Source organism: Leptosomus discolor, chromosome 3 (genome assembly GCF_034619465.1).
Source record: "Leptosomus discolor isolate bLepDis1 chromosome 3, bLepDis1.hap2, whole genome shotgun sequence".
In the NCBI taxonomy this organism is placed as follows: Eukaryota; Metazoa; Chordata; class Aves; order Leptosomiformes; family Leptosomidae; genus Leptosomus; species Leptosomus discolor.
In genome coordinates, this window is record NC_141393.1 from 51664671 (window position 1) to 51692611 (window position 27941).

The 27941-nt window shown below is 46.3% G+C and overlaps 1 protein-coding gene across 3 annotated transcripts in view; it reads left to right on the forward strand.

The window, feature by feature from the left end:
• The first annotated feature begins 14029 nt into the window (after positions 1-14029).
• The window catches only part of RNF220 (ring finger protein 220), a 222479-nt gene continuing 208567 nt past the window's right edge, over positions 14030-27941 (forward strand). For all 3 annotated transcript variants that reach the window (XM_086462228.1, XM_086462229.1, XM_086462230.1), the window contains exon 1: positions 14030-14654. In XM_086462228.1, coding sequence (XP_086318354.1) covers positions 14030-14654 — 625 coding nt within the window. The remainder of the gene's footprint in view (positions 14655-27941) is intronic.

Genomic DNA, 27941 nt, shown 5'->3' on the forward strand with positions numbered 1-27941 from the left:
GGTTTATTTGCTGTTAAAATTCAAGCTATTCTTATTAGCTGAATAATTTTGTGAATTCCAGTAAATTCTGCCTTATTGGTTGACTGTGAGTGTTGAGGTCCACAGGAGAACCGCAGATGCGATGAGATGTTCCTCCAGCAATCAAGTCAGGCATCTGAAAGGTTGTGAGAAGGATGGCACAGGGACTGGATGATGGGATGTGGGGTGCTGGGACTAGACGGCAGAAAAAGCTAGCTAAAGATTAAGATGGGCCAAGATAAAGAAATTTTGAGTGTATCAGTTTCTGAATAGGCCCATGTCTGGCAGAAAGCTAGGTTGTTGCACGTATTTGCCTGCTTTAAATTTAAATAATTTACTGCTAGAGTAATGTGAGCTGGATTAAAGGACAAGAGAGGGACAAGAAAAAGGAATGGGAAATGAAGGTGAGAAGTGACTCATGAAAGAGACCAGTAGAAAGAAGATGTGTTTCTTGGAGGAAGATGGGTAATTTCCCAGGAGGGAAATAGTGAGAACCAGGCACAAAGTCCTGGAAATCAGCAGCAGGCGTTTATCTCAGTATGAAATAAAAAAGTTTCCAAAGTTGAAAGAAGTGATTGTGAAAATGGTCTCTGAAGCCAGGTTTGGTGACTGAGATAAGGAAGAGCTGGAGCTCTGGAGCACATCACCCTCTCAGAAAGGGGAGGGACGATCCCAAGGAGGAGCAAGGCTTGGTTGGGTCCATAGCAACACTCTCTCTCCTGTAGCAGCACCCAACAGGTATGTCAGAGTCCAAAATCTCTGCCAGGGTACCATATGTGCTAGTGTAGAGCAGAAGGAAGGCTAGGCAGGCTGGTGGGTGCTCACGTGCAGCATGGCAGCAATACGGACAGGCTTTTCTTGTGCTGTGACTCTGCTGGGGCCATGTTGCTGTGGGACCAGGATAGTGGGGTTCAGTGTGGAAGTCCCTGGCCTGACCCAAATCCCCAGGGAGGGACTAATTAGGCAGAAATTCCCCCTCCCCTGCCCAGTGCAGGAGGGGTTTGTTCACTGGAGAGGAGGTTTCGCAGAGAGTCTTCTGCAAAGGGTGGAAAGGATGGGGAGGATGAAAGATGTTTCCCCTGCTTATACCTGAACAGAGGCTGGTTTGCTTTTTCAGCCTGGATTTTCTCCCTTTCAGCTTTAACCTCCAACTCCTGTTAAATAGACAGATCAGTCCAGAGAAAGAAAGCATTTATTTATTTGGTTATTATTACTATTTTTTCTGGGGAGGAATACCATCTGGTTGACATGACAACAGTGCTGTGGGCCACCATAAACACTGGATCATTAGCACCAATGCACTGGGCTATTATGTAGGCTTGGCCATCAACGCAGCTAAAGTGTGTGAGTTTATGGTGCAATCCCATTCGTATCGCAGCATGGGAATTATCACAGCAGTCACAGTAGTGAGCACTACAGCTGATGCTGAGGTCCAGCCTTATGCAGGGCTAACTGCATTGGCATAAAGCATTTTCCTTTGAAAGAAGGCAGGCACAAAGCAAAGGCTTGTCTTAAGTCACAGCGTGTGAGCTGGCTAACATCTAATGTGTTTCCTGGGCTGGACCACAAACATTGTAATACTCAGCACTTTGAACTCCTAAACAACGGCCCTCTGTGTTATGTAGCATCATGAGAAAATGCACGTACATATAAGGCAAGAGTATACTTTCTTCTAAGAACAGCCAGTTCCTATTACTACTGATGTGCAGGGTGCTCAGCATGGCTCTGAAATAGATCAGCAACTGGGAAAGAGCAACTTGTCTTTCTTTTTACTGTAAAGCCCCATTTCAGCTTATGTATCTGTAGCAGATATTAATAACAATCATGCTGCACTTGGCTGCTGCAAACTCTGACTGATGAGAGCAGCCCTAACTCACACAAGTTTCCAATTGATTTTATATCATGTTAGGCTCTAACTAATCACACCAGAGAGCTGCGTTAAAAGCTCACTAGATCTGTCCTGCTCAGGTTTGCTGGCCTGGCTAAAATGAAAGGTGGGGGTTGTTTCCAAAGCTGAATTGGGGTTCCCTGCTGAACTGGGGAGCCCCATGTCTCAGTTGGGTGCAGCTCTGTGTCCTTCCAAGCTGTGGAGGTAGTGCTGTCCCTGCAGCAGGCTGCGCAGCCTGTTTGGGCCCTGAAAGCAAACCAAACATGTTCCATGAGGTGCAGTCACAGCAAACACAAAGAAATAAATAAGAAGAGCAAAGCGTGGTTCACCCTTTGCACTTTCCATGGGCCAAAGCAGGAGCCACTGCTCTGAGCTGCTCTCGGACATGGCTACAGCTTCCTCTGGTTTCCAAGGCACAGTTCAATAGCTTTGCCTCAGTTTTACTTGATCCCATTAATGACAAAGATGACAAACACATATGCTTTGCCTTTATAGCTATTTCACGCTTTGACATGATCCCGGGCAAGTTACCTATGCTGTCAGTGTGATGGATGGTGCACAGAAGGGGGGTTGGACAGGTGTAGCTCTTGTCACAGGGAAATATTTTTCCACACCATTAGCCTGTGGAACTCATAGCAACAGGATATTGCTCAGAGAGGGATTCAAAAAAGCCCTGAAAAAAGAGTGGATGCTTGTACAGAAAACAAGTGTCCAGTGCTATAACAGCAAATGTTAGAAATAATTGATAGGAAAGGATGTTGCGTGCTGCATGTGCTTAAATCTTACAACTTCAGTTACCAGAGTTTTGGAGAGAACTTTTCTAAGGAACAGAGTGTCCAAGAAGTGCCTCATTTAGGCCTCTGGGCATCTTATCCTAAGCACCTGGGTCGGGCCTCAGCTTTGGGAATGATAATATAACTGATGTTCACTTGTGAGCAGTGTTCCTGAAACAGCTGATATAACTTGTCAGGCATCTGCCATCCAGTCTGCAACCTCCATTTTGGAGAAGGAATTTTCCAAGGGGAGGGTCATATAGGAAAAAATACTGCAGGTCAATGGTTTATAAAGAAGACCTAGCACTCATTTGCAAAATCCTAGGCATGGTCTCCACGCTTGCTGTTGAGATTTGGTGATGAGAAAGATTAAAAGTAAAGTGGCATCTTGCAGCATGTCCTGAGAAGCAGAACCAGAAAGTTCTCCTTGCTCTCCCATTCCTCAGCAGATTTTGGAAGAGGTCTAAGTGATGGTGATGATGAAAAAGGGACACACATATCTGCCGGCCACAGAAAATTTTTCTAGGCTGAAGGAAATTTTCTCACTACTAGGAGTTATGTCATTCTGAGAGGATCAGTCACTGAGAGTACATCAGCTCTAAGTTTCAAACTTCTGGCAGATAGTATGATTTCAATGCTGCCTCTGCCAGATTCTTCCTCTGCAAGAGAGAGGAAACTGGCAGAGGGCAGTCACAGATGGCTCAGAAGATTAAGAGACCCCGTATTAGCTCTCCTGAGCTATGGGACAATCCTTACCCCAATCACTAGAGTAAAGCCCAGATCAGATGCTAAGACCAGAATAATTCTTCCAAACTCATAGGTCGGTCTTCATCTCAGGCGTCCTTGCTAATAGCATCAGAGAGTGAGACATGGCTGACTGCATAGGCCTCAAGCTTCTGTCCTCCTGGAGTGTAGCCACCAGTTTATTGATGCTTAAACCAGGGCCATGGCTCTAGTAAAACCAAGAGACAAAAACATTTGGACAGCAGGCACTACCACCACTGGCAGCACTTCCCAGCATCTTCTCCCAGGAGAGGACAAGTGGTCCTTCTCCCAGCTGTGAGGGCAGGGTGGTGGTGGCACGCTGCTGAGACACACTGGCTGTAGCCAGCAGAGGGCATGGAGATTACACAACGCCAGCCAGCCACCCACGCCTCGCTGGAAGCTATAGCTGCGTTGAAGCCTGATTGAGATAAAAAGTTTCGTTGTAATTAATTAATTAATTAATTTGCCATTTTCCCCTCCTCCTCCTGTACTGCAGATGAAAAGATACAAAGGATGGCCTAGGTCTAGCGGAGGTGACTATGCCAGTGACTTCAGGGCGTGGTCCCATACCTGCAGAATTTTGGCACTTTCTCAGGGTGTCACCCACAGCATCACAACAGGGCAGTTACTAACAAATGCCATGCACTGTTGTGGGATACCAATGTGCTGCTGGTATGCATGCAATACAGTTTTGCCCCATGCTTTCTGTAGTTGCTGCTACAATTTATCATATTTCTCAATCTGATTTTCTAAAATAGCAGCTAAAGGACATAATGATGAGTGAGGGTGTCTCTTGTTTTAAGAATTGTATCTTGTTATTGTAAGAATCCAGCAGGCTTCCGGTGAAGGCGCAGTTTGTGGCGGAATTTACACAGACACTTGACTTTATCTATTATTGGTAATCCTATTGAAATCTGTATGCATAAAGTTAAGTGCATCTAATAAACTCTGTAGGTTCAGGATTGTATATATTAATTTAATTTAGACTTCAGTATTTAGAACAGCATTTGCAATGAGAAGGTACAGCACTGTGGTAGCCTGTAAGAAATTTTGTTTTACTATTAAGTGCAAAAAAAAAAAGAAATGGAGGTGTCCCCTATTACTCTTAGAGATGAGCAATACACGTGAAGTTAAATCAGATGTTCAAAGTTATTTTAGGGTCCAGATTATCAGTGTAGAATATACTTCAGTGGAAATTTTTCCTATGGGCCTCTGTGCATATCACAGCTCCACAGTGATGCAGGAGTCCATGTTTATGGATCCATTTTCAGGATCAAAACCCTTATTAGTAATACAGATTAATGGTAATTACACATATAAATAACTTGAGTATCTTCTCAATTTCCTCTGAAGACATTGCTTACAGAAGCTAGCTAAATGCCAGACTTGTTCCCTGAATCCAAACTGTATTAAGTTCTTGTGTAACGGTGCAGTAACATCAAGTTAAATAAAGCTGCATAAATTTTTTTCAAGCCTCAAAACACAGAGCTTGATTCTCAGCTAGCATAAATTGGACACCGGCACAGGGTACAGATCCCTTTTTCCATACTAAGGAATTGCAAAAGTATTAAAAAAATATAAATTGCTTTTTGGCTAAGAATAAAAGAAAGAAGTTTAAATCTGAGGGATCATTTTTCATGATGTTGTAAGTACAGAAAATACAGCTTTATAATAAGTGCACCTTTTTAACCAGAATTCTGTAATTGCAACTGTGAAGCTGTAGCACAAGCTGGGCTGTGACTGTATGTTTTCCCCAAGATCCCTGGGAGATAAGGATTGTTTTTTCATGTGGCTTCCTGAAGTGTGTAAAAATTCTGATGTTATTTAAAATGTGGCTCATCTATACTACCCTATGGAATACTTCCCGAAGTCTTCAACTGCTTGGTTCTGCTCGTGTGGAGCATGCTGCAGGATGAATGCTTTGGAAATGTGTGTGGTGCCAATTAATTCTGTGTCCCCACACAAGTCAGCTGGACTTGTGTGTCAGGACATGTCTGTATGTGCAGCCTGTGGGGCAGCTGTCTCCAAAGAAGTGTTAGAAATGACCAACCCAAAAAAATCATAACTTTGGTTAATCAAGATGTTATTCATGAGCAGAATATATGTGCAGTAATCTTTGCTCACAATCGTTGAGAGATTTTTACCTGAAATATCTAAATGCTAGTTTTTACATGAAGCAGAAAAGGAGCTCAGGAATCTGAGCCCATGTTTACCGTTGGGCCATGGCTGATCCATGGAAGGAGGCAGCACTTGCTTCCTGCCCTGCCAGCCTCCTCGCTTCTGCACACGGTGTGCAGGAAAGCAGCAGTGGAGCAGATGCCTTGAAGGGGAAGCATGCTCTTTTTGTTAAGCATCGTCAGCCTCCGTATGGCTGAGCTGCAGGTCAAAGTAGGGAACAGAGCTATTGATGGTTACATAAAGAAAGTACATGAAGCTCCTTCACCCAAGTGCTTCACTAAGCTGAGGAGCTTGAAATGCCGTATCATTTTATTTTGAAATTTAAGTGTGAAAATAAGATGCCTTTTTGGGTTTTTGGCTACATTTACTACCATTTCCAAAGATTTTACCATTCACAAGGCATGCAAGCGCTCCAACTGCACAAGACATGTCTCTGAAATGTTGTAGAAAAGATGGGTGAGCTTCAGCCCAGTGAAGAAGCAAACCGTTATGGTCTGCACAATGCACCCAGTTAAGGCCAGGGGCCATGTTTCTTACCATGCCTGTGGACAATTTTATAGGGGTTGGGACATTCAGCCATCCCATGGAGTAACAGGCAAAACCAGCCCATATACTTTAGTGATGAGTCACTGCTTACGCAAAAGTTATTGGATGACATAAGCACACACTCTCTCTTACACACACACACATAGGGTATAGCCCAAGTGGCTGATGATGCTGATGGAGAAGACTCCTTTTTTTCAGTCTATGTCATATAGCACGGTCATATTTTGAGAATGCCAGTGCAGAGTTAGATAAGAGCCAAAAGATGCTGCCCATACCCTATTTTTAAGAACAACCTGAAATTATTTAGCAGTTGAAGAAAAAACCAAAGCAGTTCCCTCCTGAGTGGAATAAGTAAGTGTCTTGGCTCAGTCCCTGGTATAGTTCACGAGAAACAACGAGACAAGTGTTTCATCCAAGCCCCCATCTAAAACTGGGTCTTCCATTTCTTATGACCATCAGTTTTTGCTCAGGACAGTCCTCGGGCTGGCAGGGGAGTCGCCTGCTGCCAAGGTGGAGTGCATGTGTGGGAGGGTTTGTGCAGGGCTGCAATGTGCATCCAGGAAACATGAAAATAGCAATGTGCGTGCCTTGCGTGCGTGCTGCTGTTGGAGAAACATTGGGAGTGTGAAGTCCCTGATTTGCCCTCTGGCTCTACTGTGGCTGTTCAAGGTGAATTTGGGGATGTTAGAGCTGTCCATCCCTCAGCAGCCCTGAGTGCCAGGAGACGCGGCAGGGTGCGTGGGGGAAGGCTTCGTGCCCGTGAGCACCATGAGGCGTGCCGGCTGCCCCAGGGCTGGAGGGGAACAGGGCTGGCCCAGCAGATGACGCTGCCACCCGGGGGACCCTGCAGCGTCCCGCTGCAATTGGGAGGGAGCTGAGCGGTGGAAAATATGACCGGTGCCAGGAGCTAACGGCGGGTGGGCGACGCCGGTGCGGAGGGGCTGGGGGGAAAAGCAGCGCCCCTGGGAGGGATGCCGTCCCCCGACTCCCCATTTGGGCAACTCCGGACGCTAAGTCTGGTGGCCTGCCGGCGGGTGGGCGCCCGGTGCTGGACTGCATTTCCCATACTGCCCGAGTGCCCTAATGTATGCAGTGCTCAGCCTGGCTCGGTGGGCGAGTGTGTGTGTGTGTGTGTGTAGCCCGGAGTCCCTCGGAGAGTGGAGGCTCAGTCACTGATGAGAGCCGGCACTGAGAGGCAGCACTGCTCCTTCCCTCGCACCCCCGGCGCCTCCCGCTCTGCTACATGCGAGCCGCGGGCGCGCAGCGGGGCCAGCACGCCCGGGACTCCCCTGCTCCCCGCACGCCGCCAGCTCCGCGCAGCGCCCGCCGGCAGCCGCACCGTGAGTACCGGCCACCGGGGCCGCCCGGCCACACGCAAACTTTGCAGGGCAAGTTTCTCTTCCCTCCCCGCCCCCCGCTTCCTACCTCCACCCCAACCCCCCACGCCCTTTCCCCGGTCCCCCTTCTCCCTCCCCAGCGCCGGCGAAGCCGGGCAGCTCGGCGGCGGGGAGCCGCGCCGGCCGCGGGGAGGGCCGGGTGGGTGGGGATCGGCATGGTAATACCGGGGGGAAAGGCAGATAAAAGGCGCCCCCCCCCCCCGGCGAGCCCCGAGCTGCCCGGGTCCTCCCCCCAGTGGCTTTCCGGGGGGGGACCGGTAGCCACCAGGGGGATCAGGTGCCGGGGGACCGCCGTGGCAGCCCGGCTAGGCACTGCGCTAGGCGCGGGCGGGGGGCGGGGGGCGGGCTGCCCGGCCGAACCCCCAGACAGGCGCAGATCCCTCGCTCTGAAATTTATATTATTTTTTAACTTTTTTTTTTTTTTTCCCCCCACCGTATTTTTTTGGTGGGGCAAGCCAGGGAGTTATTTCCTCGCTTCCCTCCGCTGCGCCCAGCACCTCGCTCTCTCCGCGGTCGCTCTGGGCAGCGACAGTTTCATTTCTCAGCGACTGCAAAACAAAAACTTTTTTCAAAGGAAATAAGCAGATCCACGCACCCACCCGCCCAGGTGGTTGTGGTTTTTGTTGTTGTTTGTGTTGGTTTTTTTTTTCCCAACTATACAAACTGAGGCTTTTATTTTGCAGTAAAAGTATCTACACAAAAACCCGCCAGGGCTCCTGTGCACTCAAGAAATACTGATCAGCCAGTAATTTTATTTACTCTGAAGCTTTCATTTTTGCAATCGTGCAGTCCCCCGTGTGAACTTTAGCTTTAAGCCGTACCAAAAATGTGCGATCCCCGCTCGAAGACCGATTGTTGGGTTTTTTTTTTTTTTTAAATGCACGTTGTTAAGTCGCCACTTAGCTTAATTTTGGACGAGACTGAAGTTTGTCCAACATCCTCGCCCCTCCTCGGGTCCTTTATCCCTAAAAGATTGCCGCCCTTGCCCCCGACTGCTTTCAGGTAGGAACCAAACGTCTGGATCTCACATGCGGTGTTGTTCTGGTTTTGTTATTGCAGATGATAAAACAAAAGGTAGAGAGGCTGTTTAAACTGTCAGCGTTATTCAACGAATGAGCTAAAATAACTCCACATGTGAATTACGTAGCTTGAAAAGCCAGAAGAGGTGAAAGGAACTATCCCTGTTTTCGCTTTAGGTCCTTTAGAAAACTTCCTGGATCATCCAGCGATGCGATCGAGAAATCGCAGGATTTTCCTTCTTTTAACCAACAACCCCAGCTCTAGACAAGGGAAGTCTGTAAATAGATTGGAAGCGTGGAAAATAATTCTTCACCTTCAGATCTAAATACATAAAAACCATCTGTTTGACCACAATGAAATCATTAGGAACTGTCTACTTAAAGAGTTGTATTAAATGCTTATCCTTCCACACAGGAAATGTGTATGGTAAGTGATTGTCGCAATAAATCCAGACAACTCTGGTCATCGTCGCGTTTGATGATCTTTGTGACTTGGGGTTTAAAGAAGGACGGAAAAGTGGGGAGAAAAAGCCGACTTAACGGGCCGTACGGACTGGACTGGCGGAGCCCCCTCCCGCCGCTCTCCTCGGGAGCGAATAGTTCCCAAGGAGGCAGAAAAGGAGCAGCCCCGGCTGCGTCCCGGTCGCCGCTTCCCGGCGGGGCCGCGCGAGACGGCGGGGCCGCGCCGAGCCGAGCCGAGCCGAGCCGGACCGGACCGTGCCGCCAAACACCTGTTTCGTTTGTCGGCGTGGAGAGTGGGACGGCGGGCCTTGGCGGCGTCGGTAGGCTCCAGCCCGGGGTTTGCCCCCTTCTTCTTTCATTTCGTTTGGATTTATCTAACGCACACCCCCCCGGGCGGGGGAGACAAATCGGGAGCGGGAGGTAAAGGGGGCGGCCGGCGGATGCCAGCCTGGTTGGCTTCGGGCGCCGGAGGGGGCCAGGGCCGGTGCCCGGCGCTGCCCGGCAGAGCGGGGCTGCCCGCGGGGTGACGCCGCCCGCGATTTTCCTTCGGATTTCGCCAAGTTGGGAGCGGGGCCGGGGGGCGCGGGCCGGGGACGAAGCGGCCAGCAACACCCTCGGTACGTGGTGGGATTTTTTTTTTTCCTTCTTTCCCTCCTTTTTTTTTTCTCTTGCCAAACCCCCCGCGTTTCCTCCCTGCTGCAGCCGCCGCCGCAGGAGCACCCGCTCCTCTCGGGGGCTTCCCCCCCGGCCCGTTTTTTCCTTAAAAAAAAAAAAAAATTTTTTTTTTTTTTTTTGGAAGAAGTTTGCAGCAAAAAAAAAGCGGGCGCGCAGCGCGGGGCGAGGGGGAAGAGGCCGGGCTGCCCGTCCCGCCGGGGCCGGGGCCGGGGCCGGGGCCATCGCCATCCCCGCCGGCGGCTGCTCCGCTCCCCGGTCTGCCTTTTTTTTTTTTTTTTTTTTTTTTTTTTTTCTTTTCTTTTCCCCTTAAACCGGTTTTCACAGCAGCTGCCCGGGTGTGCGGCTGCAGTTGGCATATTTCACGCGTTGGGAAAAAAATTAACTGTTTTTCCTTTGTATCTTAATCCAGCGATGAGAGCTCTCCTTTGTTGGCTTTCGAGTTTGCATTTGTTTTATTTATTATAAGGAAATCCAGTTTGGTTCAAATATATAATCCATTTGAGCACTTAAATCCCCAAACAGCTGGCATTATTTTGTTTTATAATCTTTGGCTTTTCTGCGCAGAGCATATTTCTAAATTCCTACTTGACATTTATAGGGAAGAAAACTTTTTAATGTAAATGGATATTGTGGTTTTTTTCCTGTGTCTTTCTTAATTTACATAACTCATCAATTTTCCTGGATTTACCTGTTGTTTTAATCTTCTGTTTTCCCCATAGCTTGTTAATTTTTTTTTTTTTTTTTTTTTTCCCCCAAGAAAACTTTGTTTCTGGAGGGAGAAAAATGTTAGTTTGCCCCATTATTTTAATCTCTGACATTTGGAAATGGTTGAGAGACCACAAAAATGCAACCTGTTGTAGAAACTGGAGTGGTGTATTATATTTATTTTAATCGATAGCAGAGAGGTGATTTAGTAATAGGAACTCTGAGTAACATTTTAGTAAAATATTTGCAGATCTGGTGGCTGTGTATGTGCTTGCATATGTGCACGTTTCTTTGCAGGCTGATTAGCAAGTGGGTTTTACGCTTACAACCAGCGGTCACCTCTGTTTTCTCCACTTGCTGTGATGCCTGCTAAATCCAGCTCTGTCATGGCTTCACCTACTTTTATCAGACTTTCTTCTTAACTAATTCAGTGACAGCCTTTGTGAGCAGAGGAACCAAAACTGAGCCAGAGATAACTGATTACAACTTTCACCAAAGATTTTTCTTTTATGGTTCAGAGCTAAAGGCTGTTGATTCAATTTGTCTTGGTTGTGGCGTGTTTAGGCTTGTTATTAGTAACATACACGATTACACAGGTAATTTGTGTACACCTTAAACAGGGTAGCTCCAAAAACCCGATAACTGCATATAGTAGCCATGAAAAAAAAAAATAAAAAAAGTCAGAGTTTGTTTTCAGTCTGTCTGTCTAACCTTCATACTTGGTAGACAGTTTATGCAGCTTCCTAGATTGATCTCCACCTCCCCTCCTTCTACTCCTTGTTTAGTTAATTCAACAAAGACTTTTTACAATCTGTTTGGAGTTTGTCTGATGCCGTGGAAAAGTAGCTGCTGATTTATTTGGTTGCTTTTCGATTTCTGTCTCTAGCCCGTCTTTTCTCCTCCTTTCAGCGGGGATGTCAGCTGTTATTACTTCCTATTGATCCCTTTGCAAAGTGAGAAGTGAACTAAAATTAATGTCAATTCCACTGCTCGGATCAATAGCTGGAGTTATTTTAATCTGGATTTGCGCGAGGTGCTAATTTAAAAAAAATCAGCATAGAGGCAGAAAAGTAGCAGTTCCTTACTCCACCTGTGCCCACAGCCTTCTCGGCACCCAAACGTTCCCTCCAGCTGATTACCCTGCAATCCATATTTTTTTAATTAAGAAGGTCGGTTACTTTTCTTATTTTTGGGTTCTGTATTTAAACCTATGACATTTTGACATTGGGACTGTATTAATGATAGATTTTCATAATGACTGGTCTGCCGCAGTGTAATCTGTCCGTGTTGCTGGGGGTGGGGAGGTGCTGGGTGAGAAGGGAGCAAGAGAGAACGAAAAAGGAAGTGGGAGCTGAAAAAAAATTAAATTTGGCTGGCTGAGACATTGTAATGTGTTGATTTATTCCTGGTGTAATGAAGTTTGCAAACGAATAAACGGCCGTAGTGATTCACAGTATCCTGCAGGAGTGTCAAGTGTTGCGGCTAGATTACTAATTTATGAAATACGTTTAATGTAATGGGATGATAGCACAAGTAGAAATAGAAAAGGAGGCAGAGGTGGTTGCTTTTTATTTTTCCCCTGGAAATCTGTATTTTCCTGTGATTTCTCGGTTTCACTTCCGTGTTAATGATTGTTTATTTCTGAGAGTGGTGGCTTATTTGCATGTATCTCTTTAGATACATAATCATGCGTGTGTGTGTGTGTATATATTTACATGATTGCATAAGCCCCCAGCAACTCCAAATTTTCCAGTGGCTGCAGATTCCTGACCTCCAGTTTTCAATCAGCCTCGCGTGAATCAGCGAAGCAAGTGTACCCAGCACCGCAGCGCTGACCAGGATGCCCTTGGCATCCCTTGCTTTCCCTTTGCCCCTCGGTCTCTGTGGCAAGAACTCGACAGGAAAGTTATTTAAAATTTGAAAGAGAGCAAGTCTGTTAATGCAAGATACGTAATCTGGTAATTTAGCAATGATTTCTGTAAGGATGGGTGCCAAATGAGGAAGCAGAGAGACTATGTCCACTCATCTTCACAATTAATAACAGTCAGTGGAAAGGCTGGGTACAGGATGGGAGAGAGGAAATGTTATCCCTGAACTGTATTAAAGCCACAGACTGGATTTCATACACTTTGTTAACCTAGGCTCCCTCATTCATGGAGTACAAAAGGCACTCCATTAGGAAGACACTCTTTCACTAAGTTTTATTTGAGATGTTTGACCCTCTGGATTTAAGAGGCACAATTTGTAACAGCTTTTTATTATTATATGATTTTTCTGGCCCTTTGAGCTCCAGCGGCTGGTATATTGTTTCAAAGTTATAGTCCTTGTATTTTAAGCTGGGTTGTGGGACCTGAATGGCAGGCAGCGGAAGCTTAAAAGAAAAGACACGAGATTGATTGGGAGAGAAAATAGCAACACACAAAGCTGGAGTGCACTGGGGGATGTACAGAAAGGAGCATTTTCCCTTCTTTCACCCTGGGAGGGGGTTGTGGCTGGCCGGGTGGCTGCAGCCAACCTAGGAGATTCAGCAAGATGCGAGGCAGAAATTTTGTTAACATTTTCCTCTAAATGTTAATGGCACATCCAGGGCAGTTTACAAATCTACTTAAGAGTGAGTGCATTAGGAACTAAAATTACTGATCCATTCTCTCTTGTCCCCGACCCGAAAGGCAGATGCTTGTAGAGATCAGATGGCAGAAGCACCCATTATGATTTTAAATATTGTCAGAGACGCCAGGCATTTTGCTGGGGAAGTATCTTCTCGTTTGGCTAACAGGGACCGTGTGTGCACACGTGGGTGTTTGTGGATTACACATGCGTACCCATACACAGTCACATTCCTGCATTCCAACAGTGTGTGTGTGTGTGTGTATATATACATATATATATAAGATGGTATCAAGCACTGTGTGCGCAAGTACTTACCTACCCATATATACTGCGAGAATGAGAGAAAATATATGTCTATTACGTATGTCTTAGGCATCATGTACAGTGTAACCACGCATGCTGGCTTATTTGGCTAACTCTGTATAATAGATATTTTTATGTTTGTTCCACATGCACACCCCCCCAAGCAAATAGTGGTGTGTGGGCTTTCTAAAGTTTATTGCAGTTATATGTACATACCTCTTTTGCCATATAAAATTCCAATTATAATTTGGAGTTACTGTCTTAATTTTAGACCAAACCTTGTTTATTAGTGGGTTATTAAATCTGCATGTCATTATGTTTGGTTTGCCTTTTGTTAATCTGCACTGGATAATACCCTTTAACCTGGAGGGCCAGAGCTGATTCCACTAGTATGTGAAGTTGTCTATTGATTTTCTAGAATGTGAACAGTGGCACGTCTCTGGCTGGTGGGTTGTAACATATGTGGTCACCCTGCTGCTGGAGCATCCCAGAGAGATGAGCACAGAAACCTAACCAGTTGTGTTTTCTTTTCTTTTTTTTTTTTTTTTTTCTTTTCTTTTCTGTTTCCTTGCAGTGTTTGGAGGGTGATGATGCTCCAGTAATTTTCCCCACTCCATTCCCAGGCATCGCTTTGCTTTCCTTCCAGGGAAGATCGTTCCGCTTGTGATCCTGCTGAGGAAAGAGACTCCGATGGACTTACACCGGGCAGCGTTCAAGATGGAGAACTCACCCTATCTCCCCAACCCGCTGGCCTCCCCAGCACTGATGGTTCTCGCCTCCACTGCTGAAGCCAGCCGTGATGCTTCCATTCCCTGTCAGCAGCCAAGGCCTTTTGGGGTCCCTGTGTCAGCAGATAAGGACGTGCATATTCCCTTTACCAACGGCTCATATACTTTTGCCTCCATGTATCATCGGCAAGGTGGGGTGCCGGGAGCATTTGCAAACCGTGACTTTCCTCCATCCTTGCTTCACCTCCACCCTCAGTTTGCACCCCCCAACCTGGACTGCACCCCAATCAGTATGTTGAACCACAGCGGCGTTGGGGCTTTCCGCCCCTTTGCATCTACCGAAGACCGGGAGAGCTACCAGTCAGCCTTTACGCCGGCCAAGCGCCTGAAAAACTGCCATGACACTGACTCACCCCATCTGCGCTTCTCGGACGCTGATGGGAAGGAGTACGAGTTTGGCACGCAGCTCCCCTCCAGCTCCCCCGGCTCCCTCAAAGTTGATGATACGGGGAAGAAGATCTTTGCTGTTTCTGGCCTCATATCTGACCGGGAGACCTCATCTAGTCCTGAAGACCGAAGTGACAGATGTAAGTACCTCTGTTAACTTGTTGGTTCTTCTTTAGTTGCACCTTGTTGAGATGCTCAACAGGTGATTGTCCTGCAGTGCTGTGGCTCTTGCTGAAGGCAGGGGAAAACCAGCCTTTCCTGCCTGCCAAGCTCAGCTATGCAATATTGCCTTGTCTCTTCTAAACGGACATTGACAGATTTTAAGGTGAGGTGCTCTGGAAGGAAACTCATCTTCCAGCACACAGCTGGTGAGACAAAGTTGACCATGCAGAAAGCTGTCTGTGCCCCAGTGCAAGGCTGTAAGTGCTGGTACATGTATGCGTGTAAACAGGGATGCAGCTGGAGTGTGTAGCCAGAAACTTTCACAGAGCTTGCAGCAAACATGTACCCCCTGCTTCTTCAGGTATTTCTTTCTGACCTTTTCTTCATGTACACTGTTAGAGCAAATGCATTACCTTCAGGATTTGTGCCTCAGGTTAGGATGAAAGTACCTTTTCCTCTGGTTAACTTAAGAGTGTTTCTGGCCACCGAGCTCCATCTTTGAGGGAAACACAAACCCAAATCCGTTCTTGCAATTCAATAAGCTGTTGTGCCATGTGCTTTCTTTGAGTGAAAGGGAAACCTCCCTTTGGTGTCCATTGAAAGGTGACGTGCCCTTTTTTAGATCGGTGGTTGGACTGAAGGAAAGCAGTCCACGTGTTTATGACTGTAGCTCCCTGCTCCCCCATCACCTTGTCCCTTGTGGTGTTGCACACACAGAGGAGCAGAGCTGTCCTCTGGGAAGGGCAGGCTTCCAGCTTTGCTGAGCTGGGAGGTGATCCACGATGGGGAGTGGTCTGACAGCAGCAGAGCGTGGTACCCTGAAGAAGAGCACTAAGTTGTGATTAGAGTTTTCCTGTAAAAGCCAGACATGTAGATTAAGGAGTAAGTGGTTTCTTTTCACATGGGCTCCTTTGTTCTGTTGAATTTTCTTCCTATAAAATAATTCTGTTGTTGTTGTTGTTGTTGTTATTACTATATTTTTTTCAACAAAAACCTGCTGCACCATTCCTTCCTCTCCTTTTCAGACATGATTTTTCTTCTCCCCTTTATGATGCCAAGGAGAGTAATAGAGACATTGTGGCGCTCTCTCCCCTGTCGAGGCTGCTTCCTCAGACTGTCTCCTTGAATTAGGCACTGCGCTAACTTACCAGCGCTGAAAGGCATCTGCCTAAACCCTGCGTATCTTTTCAATAAAAGTCACCATAAAATCAACCTGCCTTGTAAATCCATCGCTCTTTGGTTTTGAAATATGCTGCAAGTGTGTCTTTTATGTTGGCGTTTGCGAGGGTAGGACAATTCCCACTGAAGGCAGAAGCCGTGTATTCCTTGCACTATGAGTGTGATCTCTTATCTGTCTCCCGCCTCTCCCCCTGATCCATCCTCGACCATGCTACTTTTTGTGCCATAAGCTTGTTTCATTGTTCAGCATCTCCTCTCCCTTCTTTTGGGTCTGTAGGGGAAGTGGCTGTAGGTGGGAACGTGTATGGATGTGCGTGTGTTTAAGCTGGTAATATAATTATCGGGGGGGGGGGGGGGGGGGGAGCAGGTGAGATGGCAAGGCTTAGAGACACCTTTGTCGATGATCTTTCCCTTATCGGTATAATCTGGCTGTGGAAATGAAGCTTGCTTGAAAGAATACTCCAGGAGATAGCAGTGGAGGAGCGGGTCCGCTAGCTAAATGAATTTAGAGCACATCAGCTGCTATGGATCTTGCAAGCAAAATCCTGTCAGATACCCCATTTAAAGAAGTAAATCTGTTAAATGAATTAGACCACATGGAGCGCAGCTGCAGACAGACACTCATCCACATCCACCGCTGTGCCTTGCCTTTGCCAACAGCGTGTGCCGAACGTGGCTCCTCTCCTTCCTGGGAGCAGACAGGGCTTTGCACAGGCATGTGTGAGAGGCAGGCATGGTGACACCCAACTCCCCGCATCGATAGCGCTGCAGCAGGGGTCTTGCCAGGGAAAGGGAGCAGAATAAAAACTTTACAGGCAGCTTGAAAAACTTGGGCAGGAGTGGAAGGTGTTTTGTTTTGTTGTCTTTTTACCCATATTGTTAAATTTCTTTAAGATCCTTTGCTGCACGGTAGAGTCAAGCAAATGCAACATCCCTGATATTTCACCGACATTAAAATTCTTCTGTAACTACCAGGACAGTGTACACTAAGTATGTCTGTTGGCTCTGTATCATATTCCATCACATATAGATACTGCGCCACGGAAACTTTGCTCCATTAACACGGTGGGTTTATTTGGTGGGTGAATACGCATGTATGGATGTGTTTGCTGGAGGCCAAGAGAGTGAACAGCAGAGCCTTTTAGAGGATCCTAATGATCTTTGATGTTGACCATTAGGAAAGAAAAACTTCTGCAATGAGGAATTAGTGACATCACAGTTGGCAGATATAATCGTGATCTTGTTTTGCATTGACATTTGCATACATTTATTTAGAGGTTCTGTATAAATGCATACTTTCGGGGGCTTGTTATCTGTTATTATTGGCCCCTGAGAAGTTTTGTGGATTCCTTGTGTAATTGTTATATTTAACCCTTTGAAAAAACTGCCAACTTGTGAACCTGATGGAGAATCTCTTGCAGGTGGCTGTAGATTCTAGGCAAAAATATAATAAGGTTTTTCTACAACAGAAAGCAAAAATTTTTTTTTTTCAGCCACACATTTATGTTTCGAGCATGTGCTTTTCAGATTTGTTGAGCTCAATCTCGTAGTTATATTTTTCAGATTCCTCAAAGAGTTTGTGTCACATGGAAGGTGAATTGCTGTGATTGCACTGCATATTCTTCTGTACCACTGCACAAGAACCTTTTTTGCATAGCTTATTAAAATGTTTGGTTTATCCCATAGCTTAATTAGTGATTTTCTAAAAAAACTTTTTGGTGTTGTTGTTTTTTTTAAAAGAAATTCAGTGCACTGAGTTTTCATTTTCCTGAAAAATAGGTTTATGCTGGAGATACTTTACAGTAAAACGAGAATCCAAAGTCAGGCATTTTCATCTCAAGGAGTGTTTGGAAGTTGCTGTATTTAGTCTTCTGCATCATGGGAGCAAAGGCTCACCCTCTTTTCACCAGTGGAGGAAATCCACAGAATTCAGTAAAATTATTCAGGGTATGTGCTGATGTAACCCATATTAGCTTCTAGCCCTGTGAGATAGGTATTTGTGCAGAACAGTTTGCTCAGTCTTTCGGTGAACTTTTCTGTACTTTCAAAGCAAGGTGTTGCTTGCCAGCAGTACCCATAACTGTGCATCCCACAAAGGGAGAGCATCTCCTTTGGGGGCATCTGGGTGGGGTTGTGTTCGTTAATCAGCAAATTGGGCTGAGATGTCTGTGTTTGGCCAAGCTGTCTCTTGCTGTAAAATGCAGGTAATAAGGACAGCTGGAGCGATATAGCGCACAGGGAGCATGTAGAAAAGCGGAGCCTTTCCAGGGAGAAGCAGACGTAACGTGTACTGGATGGGCCTGTTCTCCTAAGTGCTTAGTGAGAAAAATAATGCCATTTGTTAGAGTTTAGGGGCTTCTTGTAAAGCATGTGTTAAAGACACTGGGAGACATATTTTATGAGTTTCCTTTAATAAGCGTACAATAGTTGAGATTCCTAGAAGGAGCGGAAATAAATGACATGCTCCTTTCTGTGAAAGAGATCTATAGCCTTGTTTTAAAATCAGGAGAAAAAAAAGATCCCTGGTTTTATTCTTTGCTTCTAATAAAAGCTGTCCCCACGGCCTTCTGTACCCAGTCACCATGGCGTCACTTTCCCACAAAGTGACAGGCAGGGGTCCATGCCGAAACCAGGATCTCTTGGCAAAGAGCTGGACCTTGTCAGAGTGGACGCCTTGCCCATCCCTGCGAGGCTGCAAGTGCCCCCGGCCCCCCTGGGACCACAGAAGACTGTTTCCTGTTGCTTCTTGGTCTTCATCATATGTTGTCTGTGACGTTTCGTGGAGCACAGCGTGATATGTCAAGGTGACCTTCTATATCCTGGCCACTCGCTCTCCTAGCCTCAGTTTCCCTGCTACTGCTAGTGGCTCTTGCCCGGCTCCTGGTGCACCCTGGGGATGAGCGACTGAGTTGGTGAGCACACTTCAATTGTCGCTCATCTCTTGGGACTGGTGGGTAAAATGGGGGTGGTTTTATTAACATTATTTTGATTATTATTTTTTATAATCATATTTAACCTTGGTTATCTGGACACAGTCGATTTTTCCTGCAACCTGTTTCTCCCCTGCAGGAGAGGTTCTGTGCCATGTCAGCGAGCTCTTTGTTCTACTTTAGGGTTTTAAAGAACATCTCTAGCATGGAGTTAGTTTTCCTCTTGAAAGAACTGGTTTGTTATTGATCAAATGTAAATGGCACTTCAGGTGGTGAACATCAGGGCTATGATGACCACAGCTTGATTTCCTGAATAATGTAGTGCTTTGGAAATCAGACCGAGGACTGTCTCTACAGTCAGACCTCCAGTCAGATGTGTGTGTTGGGATTTGTGGTTACGGGCTGGGACCTATGTAGAGAGCTGTGTGTGTTATGTGTGTACGTGCGTGCGCTGGGGGAGAAGAAGGTTGGTCTTATTATATTCTGTGGCAGAACAATGGGTTGGAGAGGGATGCACATGTGCACACATCTATCGCTCACACTCAAGATACTTCCTGCTGGGATGCACCGCTTCCAAGGCTGGTAAAATTTGGGGTCTAACATGAAGTGGCGCTTTGTTGCTAATAATAATCAGCTGTGACCATAGGAAATTGCGAGCTTAACATTGCTTATGAAATAATGAAATAAATCAAATGGAACATTTGCTTTTGTCATGCAGTGCCTTGTGTGATGTAGGAGGAGTGAAGGAGCAACAGTGGATTTTCTGAAGGGGTGGGCAGGCAGAGGGACAGCAGCAGAGATGAGGTCCATGCATCCATCCTTGTCGCACCACCAAAACCACGTCATCCTCGTGGAGCTGGGTGTGCTGCATGGAGGGAGGTCTTAAAGTATGCAGCAATTGCCTCCTTTCTCTGCTTTTCTGGCAACAACCTTCCCGCTCACTTTGCAAACTGTTGCCGAGACTCCTTTCCATGCTGTTCAGCTTAATTGTCTTGTTGGGATAAAGAAATGTTTGAACAGTTAAAGTGGGGAAGGTCTGGATGGGAGCAGCCCCTGCCGGCTGCAGGGCCATCTGGCCTGCCTTGGATCTGCTGGTCTCCAGTTTATATTTCTCTTTCTGTTATTTGGGGCTATCTGGTGCACTCGGAATACCTAATCACCATGGTGAGAGCAGGGACGGGGCTGCCTCCCCCGCCACCCCCTCCGGCCTCCCCTTCACAGCAATTGTCATGCAGAGCCCAGTCGGATGGCTGTTCTGCTCACAGCCCTCATTTGCTGTCCTCGCCTGGCTCTCGGCAGAAGGATGGCTTTTAATTGATCGTTTGAGGGGGAGGGCTGGGGCTGTTTTCTCCTCCAAAATGTTTCCCCGTGCAGCCGCTGCCATCCGGCCAGCTTTCATGTCATCTCAGCCCCACCAGTGATGCCTCGTCCCCTTTCTCTTCCTTTTTGGACTCCCTGGGAGTTGATGTCAGGGCTTGTAATCACTGTCCTCGGAGTGCTGAGCAATGCCTAAATGTCATATTTATCCATCTCCTACTGGAGAGGTGGACGTGGACACAGTAAATATTTATTGCTCCTCTTTTGCTCCGTGTGTCTGAAAGCTGGCCTGAGGGTATTTATTGTACAATTGCAGGGCAAACTCCCCATCTTGCTCGGTATTTCCCATTAAAACCACGGCCCCCGAAACACTGGCCAAACCTGGCTTTTCAAGAAGATTTAATCACTTTAAATCTTCAGCCCCATTGATCATACTCGACAAAATTGTGACAGGAGAAATGAAGGCAGACTTGGTGGGTGCCGTGCTGGGTTGGGGATCAGGAATCCCGACCTTGGGCATGGCTCGGAGTTGCAGTTTCCTAATCCCTAACGGGGGAATAGTGATACCTCCCTCATGGCAGCATGTGCCGCTTCGATATCTTCTGACAGAAGACACTAGGCAAGGGCAAAGTATTAGAATTATTAATATAGTACAGTTAGTAGAATATTATGAACTACTATAAATCATTACTGCTAAACTACAGTTATTAAAGGAAATGACCAAAGTGCACTTTGCAAGCCAGGATCTCTGACAGTTAAAACATTGTTTTATTATTTTACTTGCTAACTTGCAAAATTCAAGAGTTAGCAACAGCTTCCTGGTTGATCAGTGGTGACTGTGTAAGGGATTGGGAGAAGTGGTAGGGAATGGGCATATATTTCAGGAGGGAGAGAATTAATAGCATTAGTGCTCATTCTCTCTGATTTTTATTTTTTTTTTTTTTCCTCTGACAATTTGAAAGTCTCGAAGCAAAGAGACGTACTCGGGCATGGGCCTAATCCTGCTCTGTAGGTGTGAAAGTGTTCAAGGCAAAGAGAGTTTCTGGAATTCTCCCAAGGAAAAAAGAAAAGTGAAGGTGTTCATGAATTGCTGCTGCTTGTTATTTGTTTGATATAATTTAGGAAAGTCCCATTAAATGCTAGCAGCAGATTAGTTTTTCCCTCTTTGTTTGCCTTTCAAGGAACAGAAAACAGACATAATTACATTTTACGTGAGACTGTAAGATTTCCTCTCATCTTTTTTTCTGGCTAATATCTGCAGCTATAAAATAAACTCCATTTGTACATACATGGTGTTAGACTGAGGTAAATAACTGTCATCTAAAATCTGTCTAACCTTAATCTGCATCAGGAGCACTGTAGAGAACTGTACTCATTTGTATAATATTAAGCTTTATTTTTATTACGGATTTCTAATGCAAATTCATAGTGGGGGCAAAATTGTTTTCTTTTAATACCATATTCCAAGCAAAGAAGCCATTGAAAACGAATTGTGACGATTTTTATCCTGCAGTTCATGTCACTGGTGGCCTTTGACCATGTCAGTTTGCTTGATAGCCTATGAATTTTTCACCTCTCTTCTTCAGGATGGAATAGCAGATTTGGGGACTTCTGAGGATGTTTTTCAGCTATGCAAAGCAATTTAAATTCTTCAGGAATAATGGATTTCTATTTGGGAAATTTAATGCAGGATTGGATTCCTATACAGCGTCCGCTGAAAAAAGGCCATGTGTATTTTTTTTTTTAGATCTACACATGTAATCTGTATATGTCTTTCTCCTCTTTTATGCAACCTCATTTTTTGCCTGCTTGGCTCTGCTGGCCTGAGCGATCCCTTTTTATATAAACTCACAGGTTACAGGCATTTGGTGCAAATACATTGCCCTGAATTCAGTTTTCTTTATATCTTAGTGCTGAAGTATTTTCCTATTGCTGCTAGGGTATTGGGTATATTGTTGGCAGTCCTTATCTGGGACCTAGCCCTCAAGTCAATGAAAGCTCTGGCTGAAGAAGTAGTGTGGGATTTGGTACTATCTGTATCTGTCCTCTTCTTCTTTGTCTTGTCTTTTTAAAACATGGATGGTGATTGTGATAAACCAGGCATTCTTCTTTAGCCATCACTTTCTCCTCTCCTTTGACCATTTGCTGGTGTCTTGAATTGCAGCAGTACCCTGAGCAACAGGAGAGAGGGAAAAGCAATGTTGGGAAGGAATGAGGCAAAGAGAGATTTATTGTCTTAAACACAGATAAGATGGGGAGGGAGTCCTGGTGACAGTGAAACTGCTCATTGAATTCAGGTACGGGACACCTCCATTGTCTTTTTTCCTCACTTGGGATATGATTTCTAATCAGTATCGTCTTAAAACTTTTCTTTTTTTGGTAATTTGAGGCTGAGACCTGCTTTCCCACGGAATTGCAGAGCAAGAATGTGTTTTGTAGTTTTTCTTGTGAATACCTGGCTGTCCTGCAGTGGAAAAAGGAAGGCACTAAGTGTCTCTGGATACCTCTAAAATGAAGAGCTGGAAACTGTGTCCTTGCTTTCCCCCAGCAGCACCGATTCTTAGTAACTGGCTCTCACTAGAGTAACATCAAGTTTTAAATTTGGAGAGACCTAAGAGCTTTCACACATGAGCTTTTTGCTGGTACAGTCCTGCAGCCTTGCCTGTGCTTTGCGAATTTGCGATGCTGCAGCCTCGAGTAGGGTGAGTGCGGCAGGACGCGTCCAACTGCAGATGCTGGGCTTGCTGGCTCGTCTGGTTTCCCGAGTGCTGGCTCGTTCCTTGGAAGGAAGGTGGAGTGCTTTGCGGCTCTTGTATGAAAACTAAAACAGAAAGCACTGGGGCGTCAGTCAGCAGGCAAGCAGCGCGCCGCTGGGGTAAAGGCTCCCGGTGACAGCCTCACCAAATGCAATAGGTTTTGTAAACAGAGCAGAAAACAGAATTTAGGGGACAGCCCTGATGGACCCGTTTCTTTCTATTGGGATTTTTGGTACTTCATTTCAAATTAAGATCTTTTTAATTAAAGAGACTCAACCTTTTAATCAGATTTTGATATTGTTTCCCTGCACTTTAGGAAACAACTTGCAAAGCCATTTAGTATGTGAAATTGTCTGTCCTGTAACATCCCTTGCTATAACGAGGCATAGGATAACAATCCCTCATCGCAGAGAGCCTGTTTTGGCAGTTTTACTGGGATGGGAAAAGTCCTGGTACCAGGTCTCAGCTCTGCCTTCTCCAAACATGCTTCCAATATTGAAGATTTCTTTCGGAGTTTTCTCTCCCAATTCTGTTTGGTGGGACACTCCACAAAATTCTCTACCGGAGCCCCCTGCCCAAGCACCCATGCTGTGCTGGAGGTGATGTGAGGGTGATTGTGAGCAAGCAGGGAGAAGGGCTTGTGCGGGCAAATGGCATCCTGGGTGCTGCACCTTGGGCTGGGTGAGTGAAAGCCTTATCAGGGTGGCCTGGCTGTGCTGCAGCAGAGTCACCCTGTACGCAGGCCAACCTTTGGCCCATGCAGGCTAGAGGGAACCTTATCTCCTCATCACCGTTTGCAGCGTGGAGGATCCTGCGAGGTCCTGATGGCTGTGAATGGGTGGAAAGTGCTGTCTTGGGTGCTGGGTATCAGCACAGGCCAGAAGGATCCAGGACAAACACTGCAGCACTGTCAAGGGGGCTGCAGAAGCTTGTTTCCTTTTCTTTATTTTCCTCCTTGCAGTCTCACCTCACATTACCAGCGCTATAGGTCGGGGGTGAGCCTCCAGCAAAGTTCTTAGCCAGGGTGACAGCTTTTCCCTCCTGAGCGCTTGTCTTCAGCCTCACTGAGGAGACAGTTTGACCACTGGCCTTTTTTTTTTTTTACTGGGGAGATGAAGGAGCAATCAGTGACCTGGGTAACCCTGCACGGAGCATGAACAGAGAAACTTAATGGTCACAATCAAAAAGTTGCCAGCCTGAGTGGATTCATAGATCAGGAGGTGCTCCTTAGACAGGAGAAGGGGAGAATGAGCAGCTAAACTTTTATAACCCTGCTTCTTCGCCCTTGGTTTTGCACTTTGCTCAGCACACAGCCCTGTACAGGACTGCTGGCATTGCCTCTGAGGTCTCTGCTCCTGGGTCTGGTTGCCACCATCTCTGCTGCTCATTCTGTTCTGCATATTTGGGTTCATGCGCAGAAGTGTTGCTCTCCAAGAATTGTTCTGGGTACAGAAGAGGCGTGGTGATCGGCAGCCTGCCTTTGCTCAAGATCAAGGGCTAACATGTTCAGGGAAGCTGTGTTGAAGGCACCTGGAGATTCAGTAGTGGGGGAAGCAGGGAGTCTGCAGACCAGAAATTAAGTGTCAGTAAGCTTTGAAGAGGTCTTTGAGAGTGTGAAATAGAAAAGTGCTACAAGTTATTTCTGTCTTAATTTGGCCAATGTGTTGTGTTCAGTCCTGTGTTGGGTCCAGGACTGAAATAAATATGATGATATTTGGATCAGGACTGGGGTATACTGGAAAAAGTAAGCTGTGAAAGTTTGCAGATCGCTGTCTCTATTAGTCAGGAGTAATGTTCCCACCATCTCATCATTTTCCCTTGTTGAAATAAAAACAACACATTAACTGTGGAAACAGGGGAGGCTTGTGTTAGAGCAAGACAGAGCTGGGCAGAGAGAACTTGAATTGGCCTTGCTTGCATGTAACTGAGATTTCTGTGTGTTGTAGCCTGGGGAAGCTGTGTATGGTATCTGGATCCGGCCCCAGGTTTTATGGCACATCTCAAGGAAGAAGGGGCCTTAAACTAAGAAAATGCTTCACCTTTGGTCATCTCTTCAGGAACACTGTGAGGACCCAGATCTGCCCTTCAGCACATGCATCTCCCACCTGGGTGCCCACCCTGGGGAGCAGGCACACCCTGGCAAAGACTGGGGAAGGTTACAATGTCAATAAGAAACATCTGGGTCTGTGTTCTCCCAGATGTTGCCAGTTGTGTCTGGGTTGTTAGCTGCACCTGGGCAAAGAAAAAAAGGAAATCTCTGGGTGGTGTGATGGATTTTGCAGACTGTGGGAGGAGAAGGCAGTTAGACACCACTTGCTGATAGTCTTTCTGCTATGTACTCAGGTGGCTCCTTGATATTTGGGTGATCCGGGACCCATGTTTTCTTGCAGCTAAGGAAATGTGTCATCAACTTGCCATATACCCCTTATTTTACTTTTTTTTCCACATTTCTATCTTGACTGGTGTGGGAGTACGGAAGTTGAATGGCATGTGTATGGACAGAGATGTGCGTGCATTTTCCTTGCAGCCATGCAGAGTGGGAAGAGGGAAGGGCTGCCTGGGCAAATCCCTGAGCATAGGTTGTGCTTGTGCTGTGGACTCTGTTGACCTTGGACAAGCAGAGTAATTTCTTATTGCCCGTCTTTCAAGCAGGGGTTATGATATTCTCATAGCACAGCCATATGCTGAGGGTGGTAGTGTTCATATTTCGGAGGTGCTTGGGTCCTAGAACAGTGGTTATAACTGTGGTACAAGGATGGTTACAGCAGGATTGAAAAGGCTGCATGGTGGGGGGAATGGATGCTTGTTTGATAAACATTATAGTTGGAATTTTATTCTGAAGAAACTGTTGCCAGATATTTTTTTGGATGGAACTTGGATGAACAGCTGAAAGCAGTGGCTAGAGAAAGAACTTGGGGGCGGGGGGGCGGGATTTAGAGTGAGGTAGATAAAAGTGAGAGATAAAAGAAATAATGCAGGGAAGGATGAGTAATCGACATTCTTGGAGTAGAAGCACAGGCTCTGGCTTCCTTCCTGAGCAGTAAAATAAAATAAAAAAAAAGTCTTTAGAACAACAAAACTCTGGACGCTCTGGTTTCCTTCCTGACAGGCCCAGCCTCGTGGTGTTTCGATGAGTCCTCATTGGCAACCAGGGCTGATCTAAAGGCCAAAGGCAGAAAGATTGGGGGGAAGGGAGAGGGATTTAACTCTCTGAGCTCTGCTGGAAAACCCGAGTTCTGCTTTGTGTGGGTTCCTTTTGCCATCACTGGAGCATGAACAGCTTTCCTTGTGACTCAGGTCTCAGAAGTGATTGGTACATCTATCCAGGTGCTTGGTCACAGTCAGATGTTATAAAACAAAAGTGAGTCTTTTTAATCCTTATGGATAAAGTTCCTTGGACTGTGCATGCTATGGCATGAAACAGCATCAATGAGCAATGTAGGAGTGGACTGGCAACTCTTAGCAGCCCCTAACATGCTGCTGTTGCCGTCTCAGGGACACTCATTTTACTTGTAGCATCCAGTTTATAGTAAAGTCCTGCTCCAGTGTCTTTCGTTAGCGTGCTTCTCAGCTGGGAAGGAGATGCTGGGTGCACAAAAGCCCGTCGTGCCCCAGAAAGCTCTGAGTAGCTTGCAGGAAGCCAGGAGCATGGGAGGGAAGACTGTGTGTATGTTAGACAGGTTGAATGCCTTGGGCAAAGCTTGTTTTGCAACTAACTCTCTGAGGCTTGCTGCTCTCTGCAGGGTTCCCCTCTCTGAAAGGTCGAAGCTACTTCTTAATTCTCAGCAGCTGACAAAATATTTATTTTCAGGTACTTAAAATATTATAATTTGAAGTGGAGTCCAGGGCCCTGGCTGGAGCTGAGCTTTTGTACTAACAGCTTCAGTGAAATGCCTTTTTCCTCCTACAACTTGCCAACAAATGCTTGGAAAATAATCGTGGGACAGTCATCCGTTTAGTGAGCAGATCAAGAAGATTTGAGACTTGCCAGAGACTTTCAAAGAACAGGCCAAAGGTTCAAGTTGTTGCCAGTTCTATTTGTCTTAGCCTTTATACCTACTTTTGTGTCATTAATTTCATCAAATGTCTGTGGGTAAAAGGGACTGCTGCTTTTGCTGAACTCACTGGGTGTACTTGAACACCTCTTGGGAAACAAGCCCACCTTTTTGTCTAGGGAGAGAGATTAATCCCACTGCAGCCGTAGCAGCAAGAGGCCTACCCACCATCATGCTTCACATGGAGACCTGACTTGGGGAAAGTACCCATGAACTACTGGTGTCCTTTCTGCAGCCCTTTTTAAGTGGGTTTTGCAGGGAGATGTGCATATGAATGATGCTCCCTCAGTGGTACCATACAAATAGGACCTATAAAGACCTACAGAAATCAAGGTGCCATGCTTGGATTTTGTGGAAGTTACTGAATTGAGGGCTCAGCAAGAAGAAGAGGTGAGCAGAGGGGAGCCCAGTGCCCTGGGTCCTGTTCCTGGCCCTGCTGTTGGGTCCCCAGGATAATAATGTATTTTTGGGATGCTGGCAGGTCATTGTGTTGATTTTGGTAGGCAGACTGTCTCTGTTGAGCTCTTTACAAGGGCTGCCCTTGCTAGAGTAATAACTTTGTTGGCACTGTCCTCTCCTGGGGGCTGTGCAGCAAAAAAAAGCAGGGAGGAGGCTGTTTTCTCAGCAGGATCCCTTCAGGCAGAGCTCCCAGCCCTTCTCTTGTGCTCTTGTGCTGCAAACCTCTTTTCTGTGTGTTCCCATTGCTGGCTGTGTCCTGACAGCTGCTTTCCTACCCTTTCTGCCCCAGCACAGCCAGCCAAGCACGTTAATTTCTCGGCAGAAGTGTTGTAATAATTAGGCAGCTCGTTGGAGGGTTTAGCAGTACTTAACCAGATGTGAAAAGACTCATCCCATGGTCCCCACTCTCTCTCTGGGCTCCAGCCAGCTGCCTTTTCCCGCCTGCTCAGGTTGCCTAGAAAGGGCTGTAGGAGATCCTGCTGCCCGGGCTCCTCTTGCCTCTCTTCTTATGCTAAACACTCATTTGTAAAGGAGAAGGAGGGAGGATGGAAATCCTTGGGCTGTTTGGG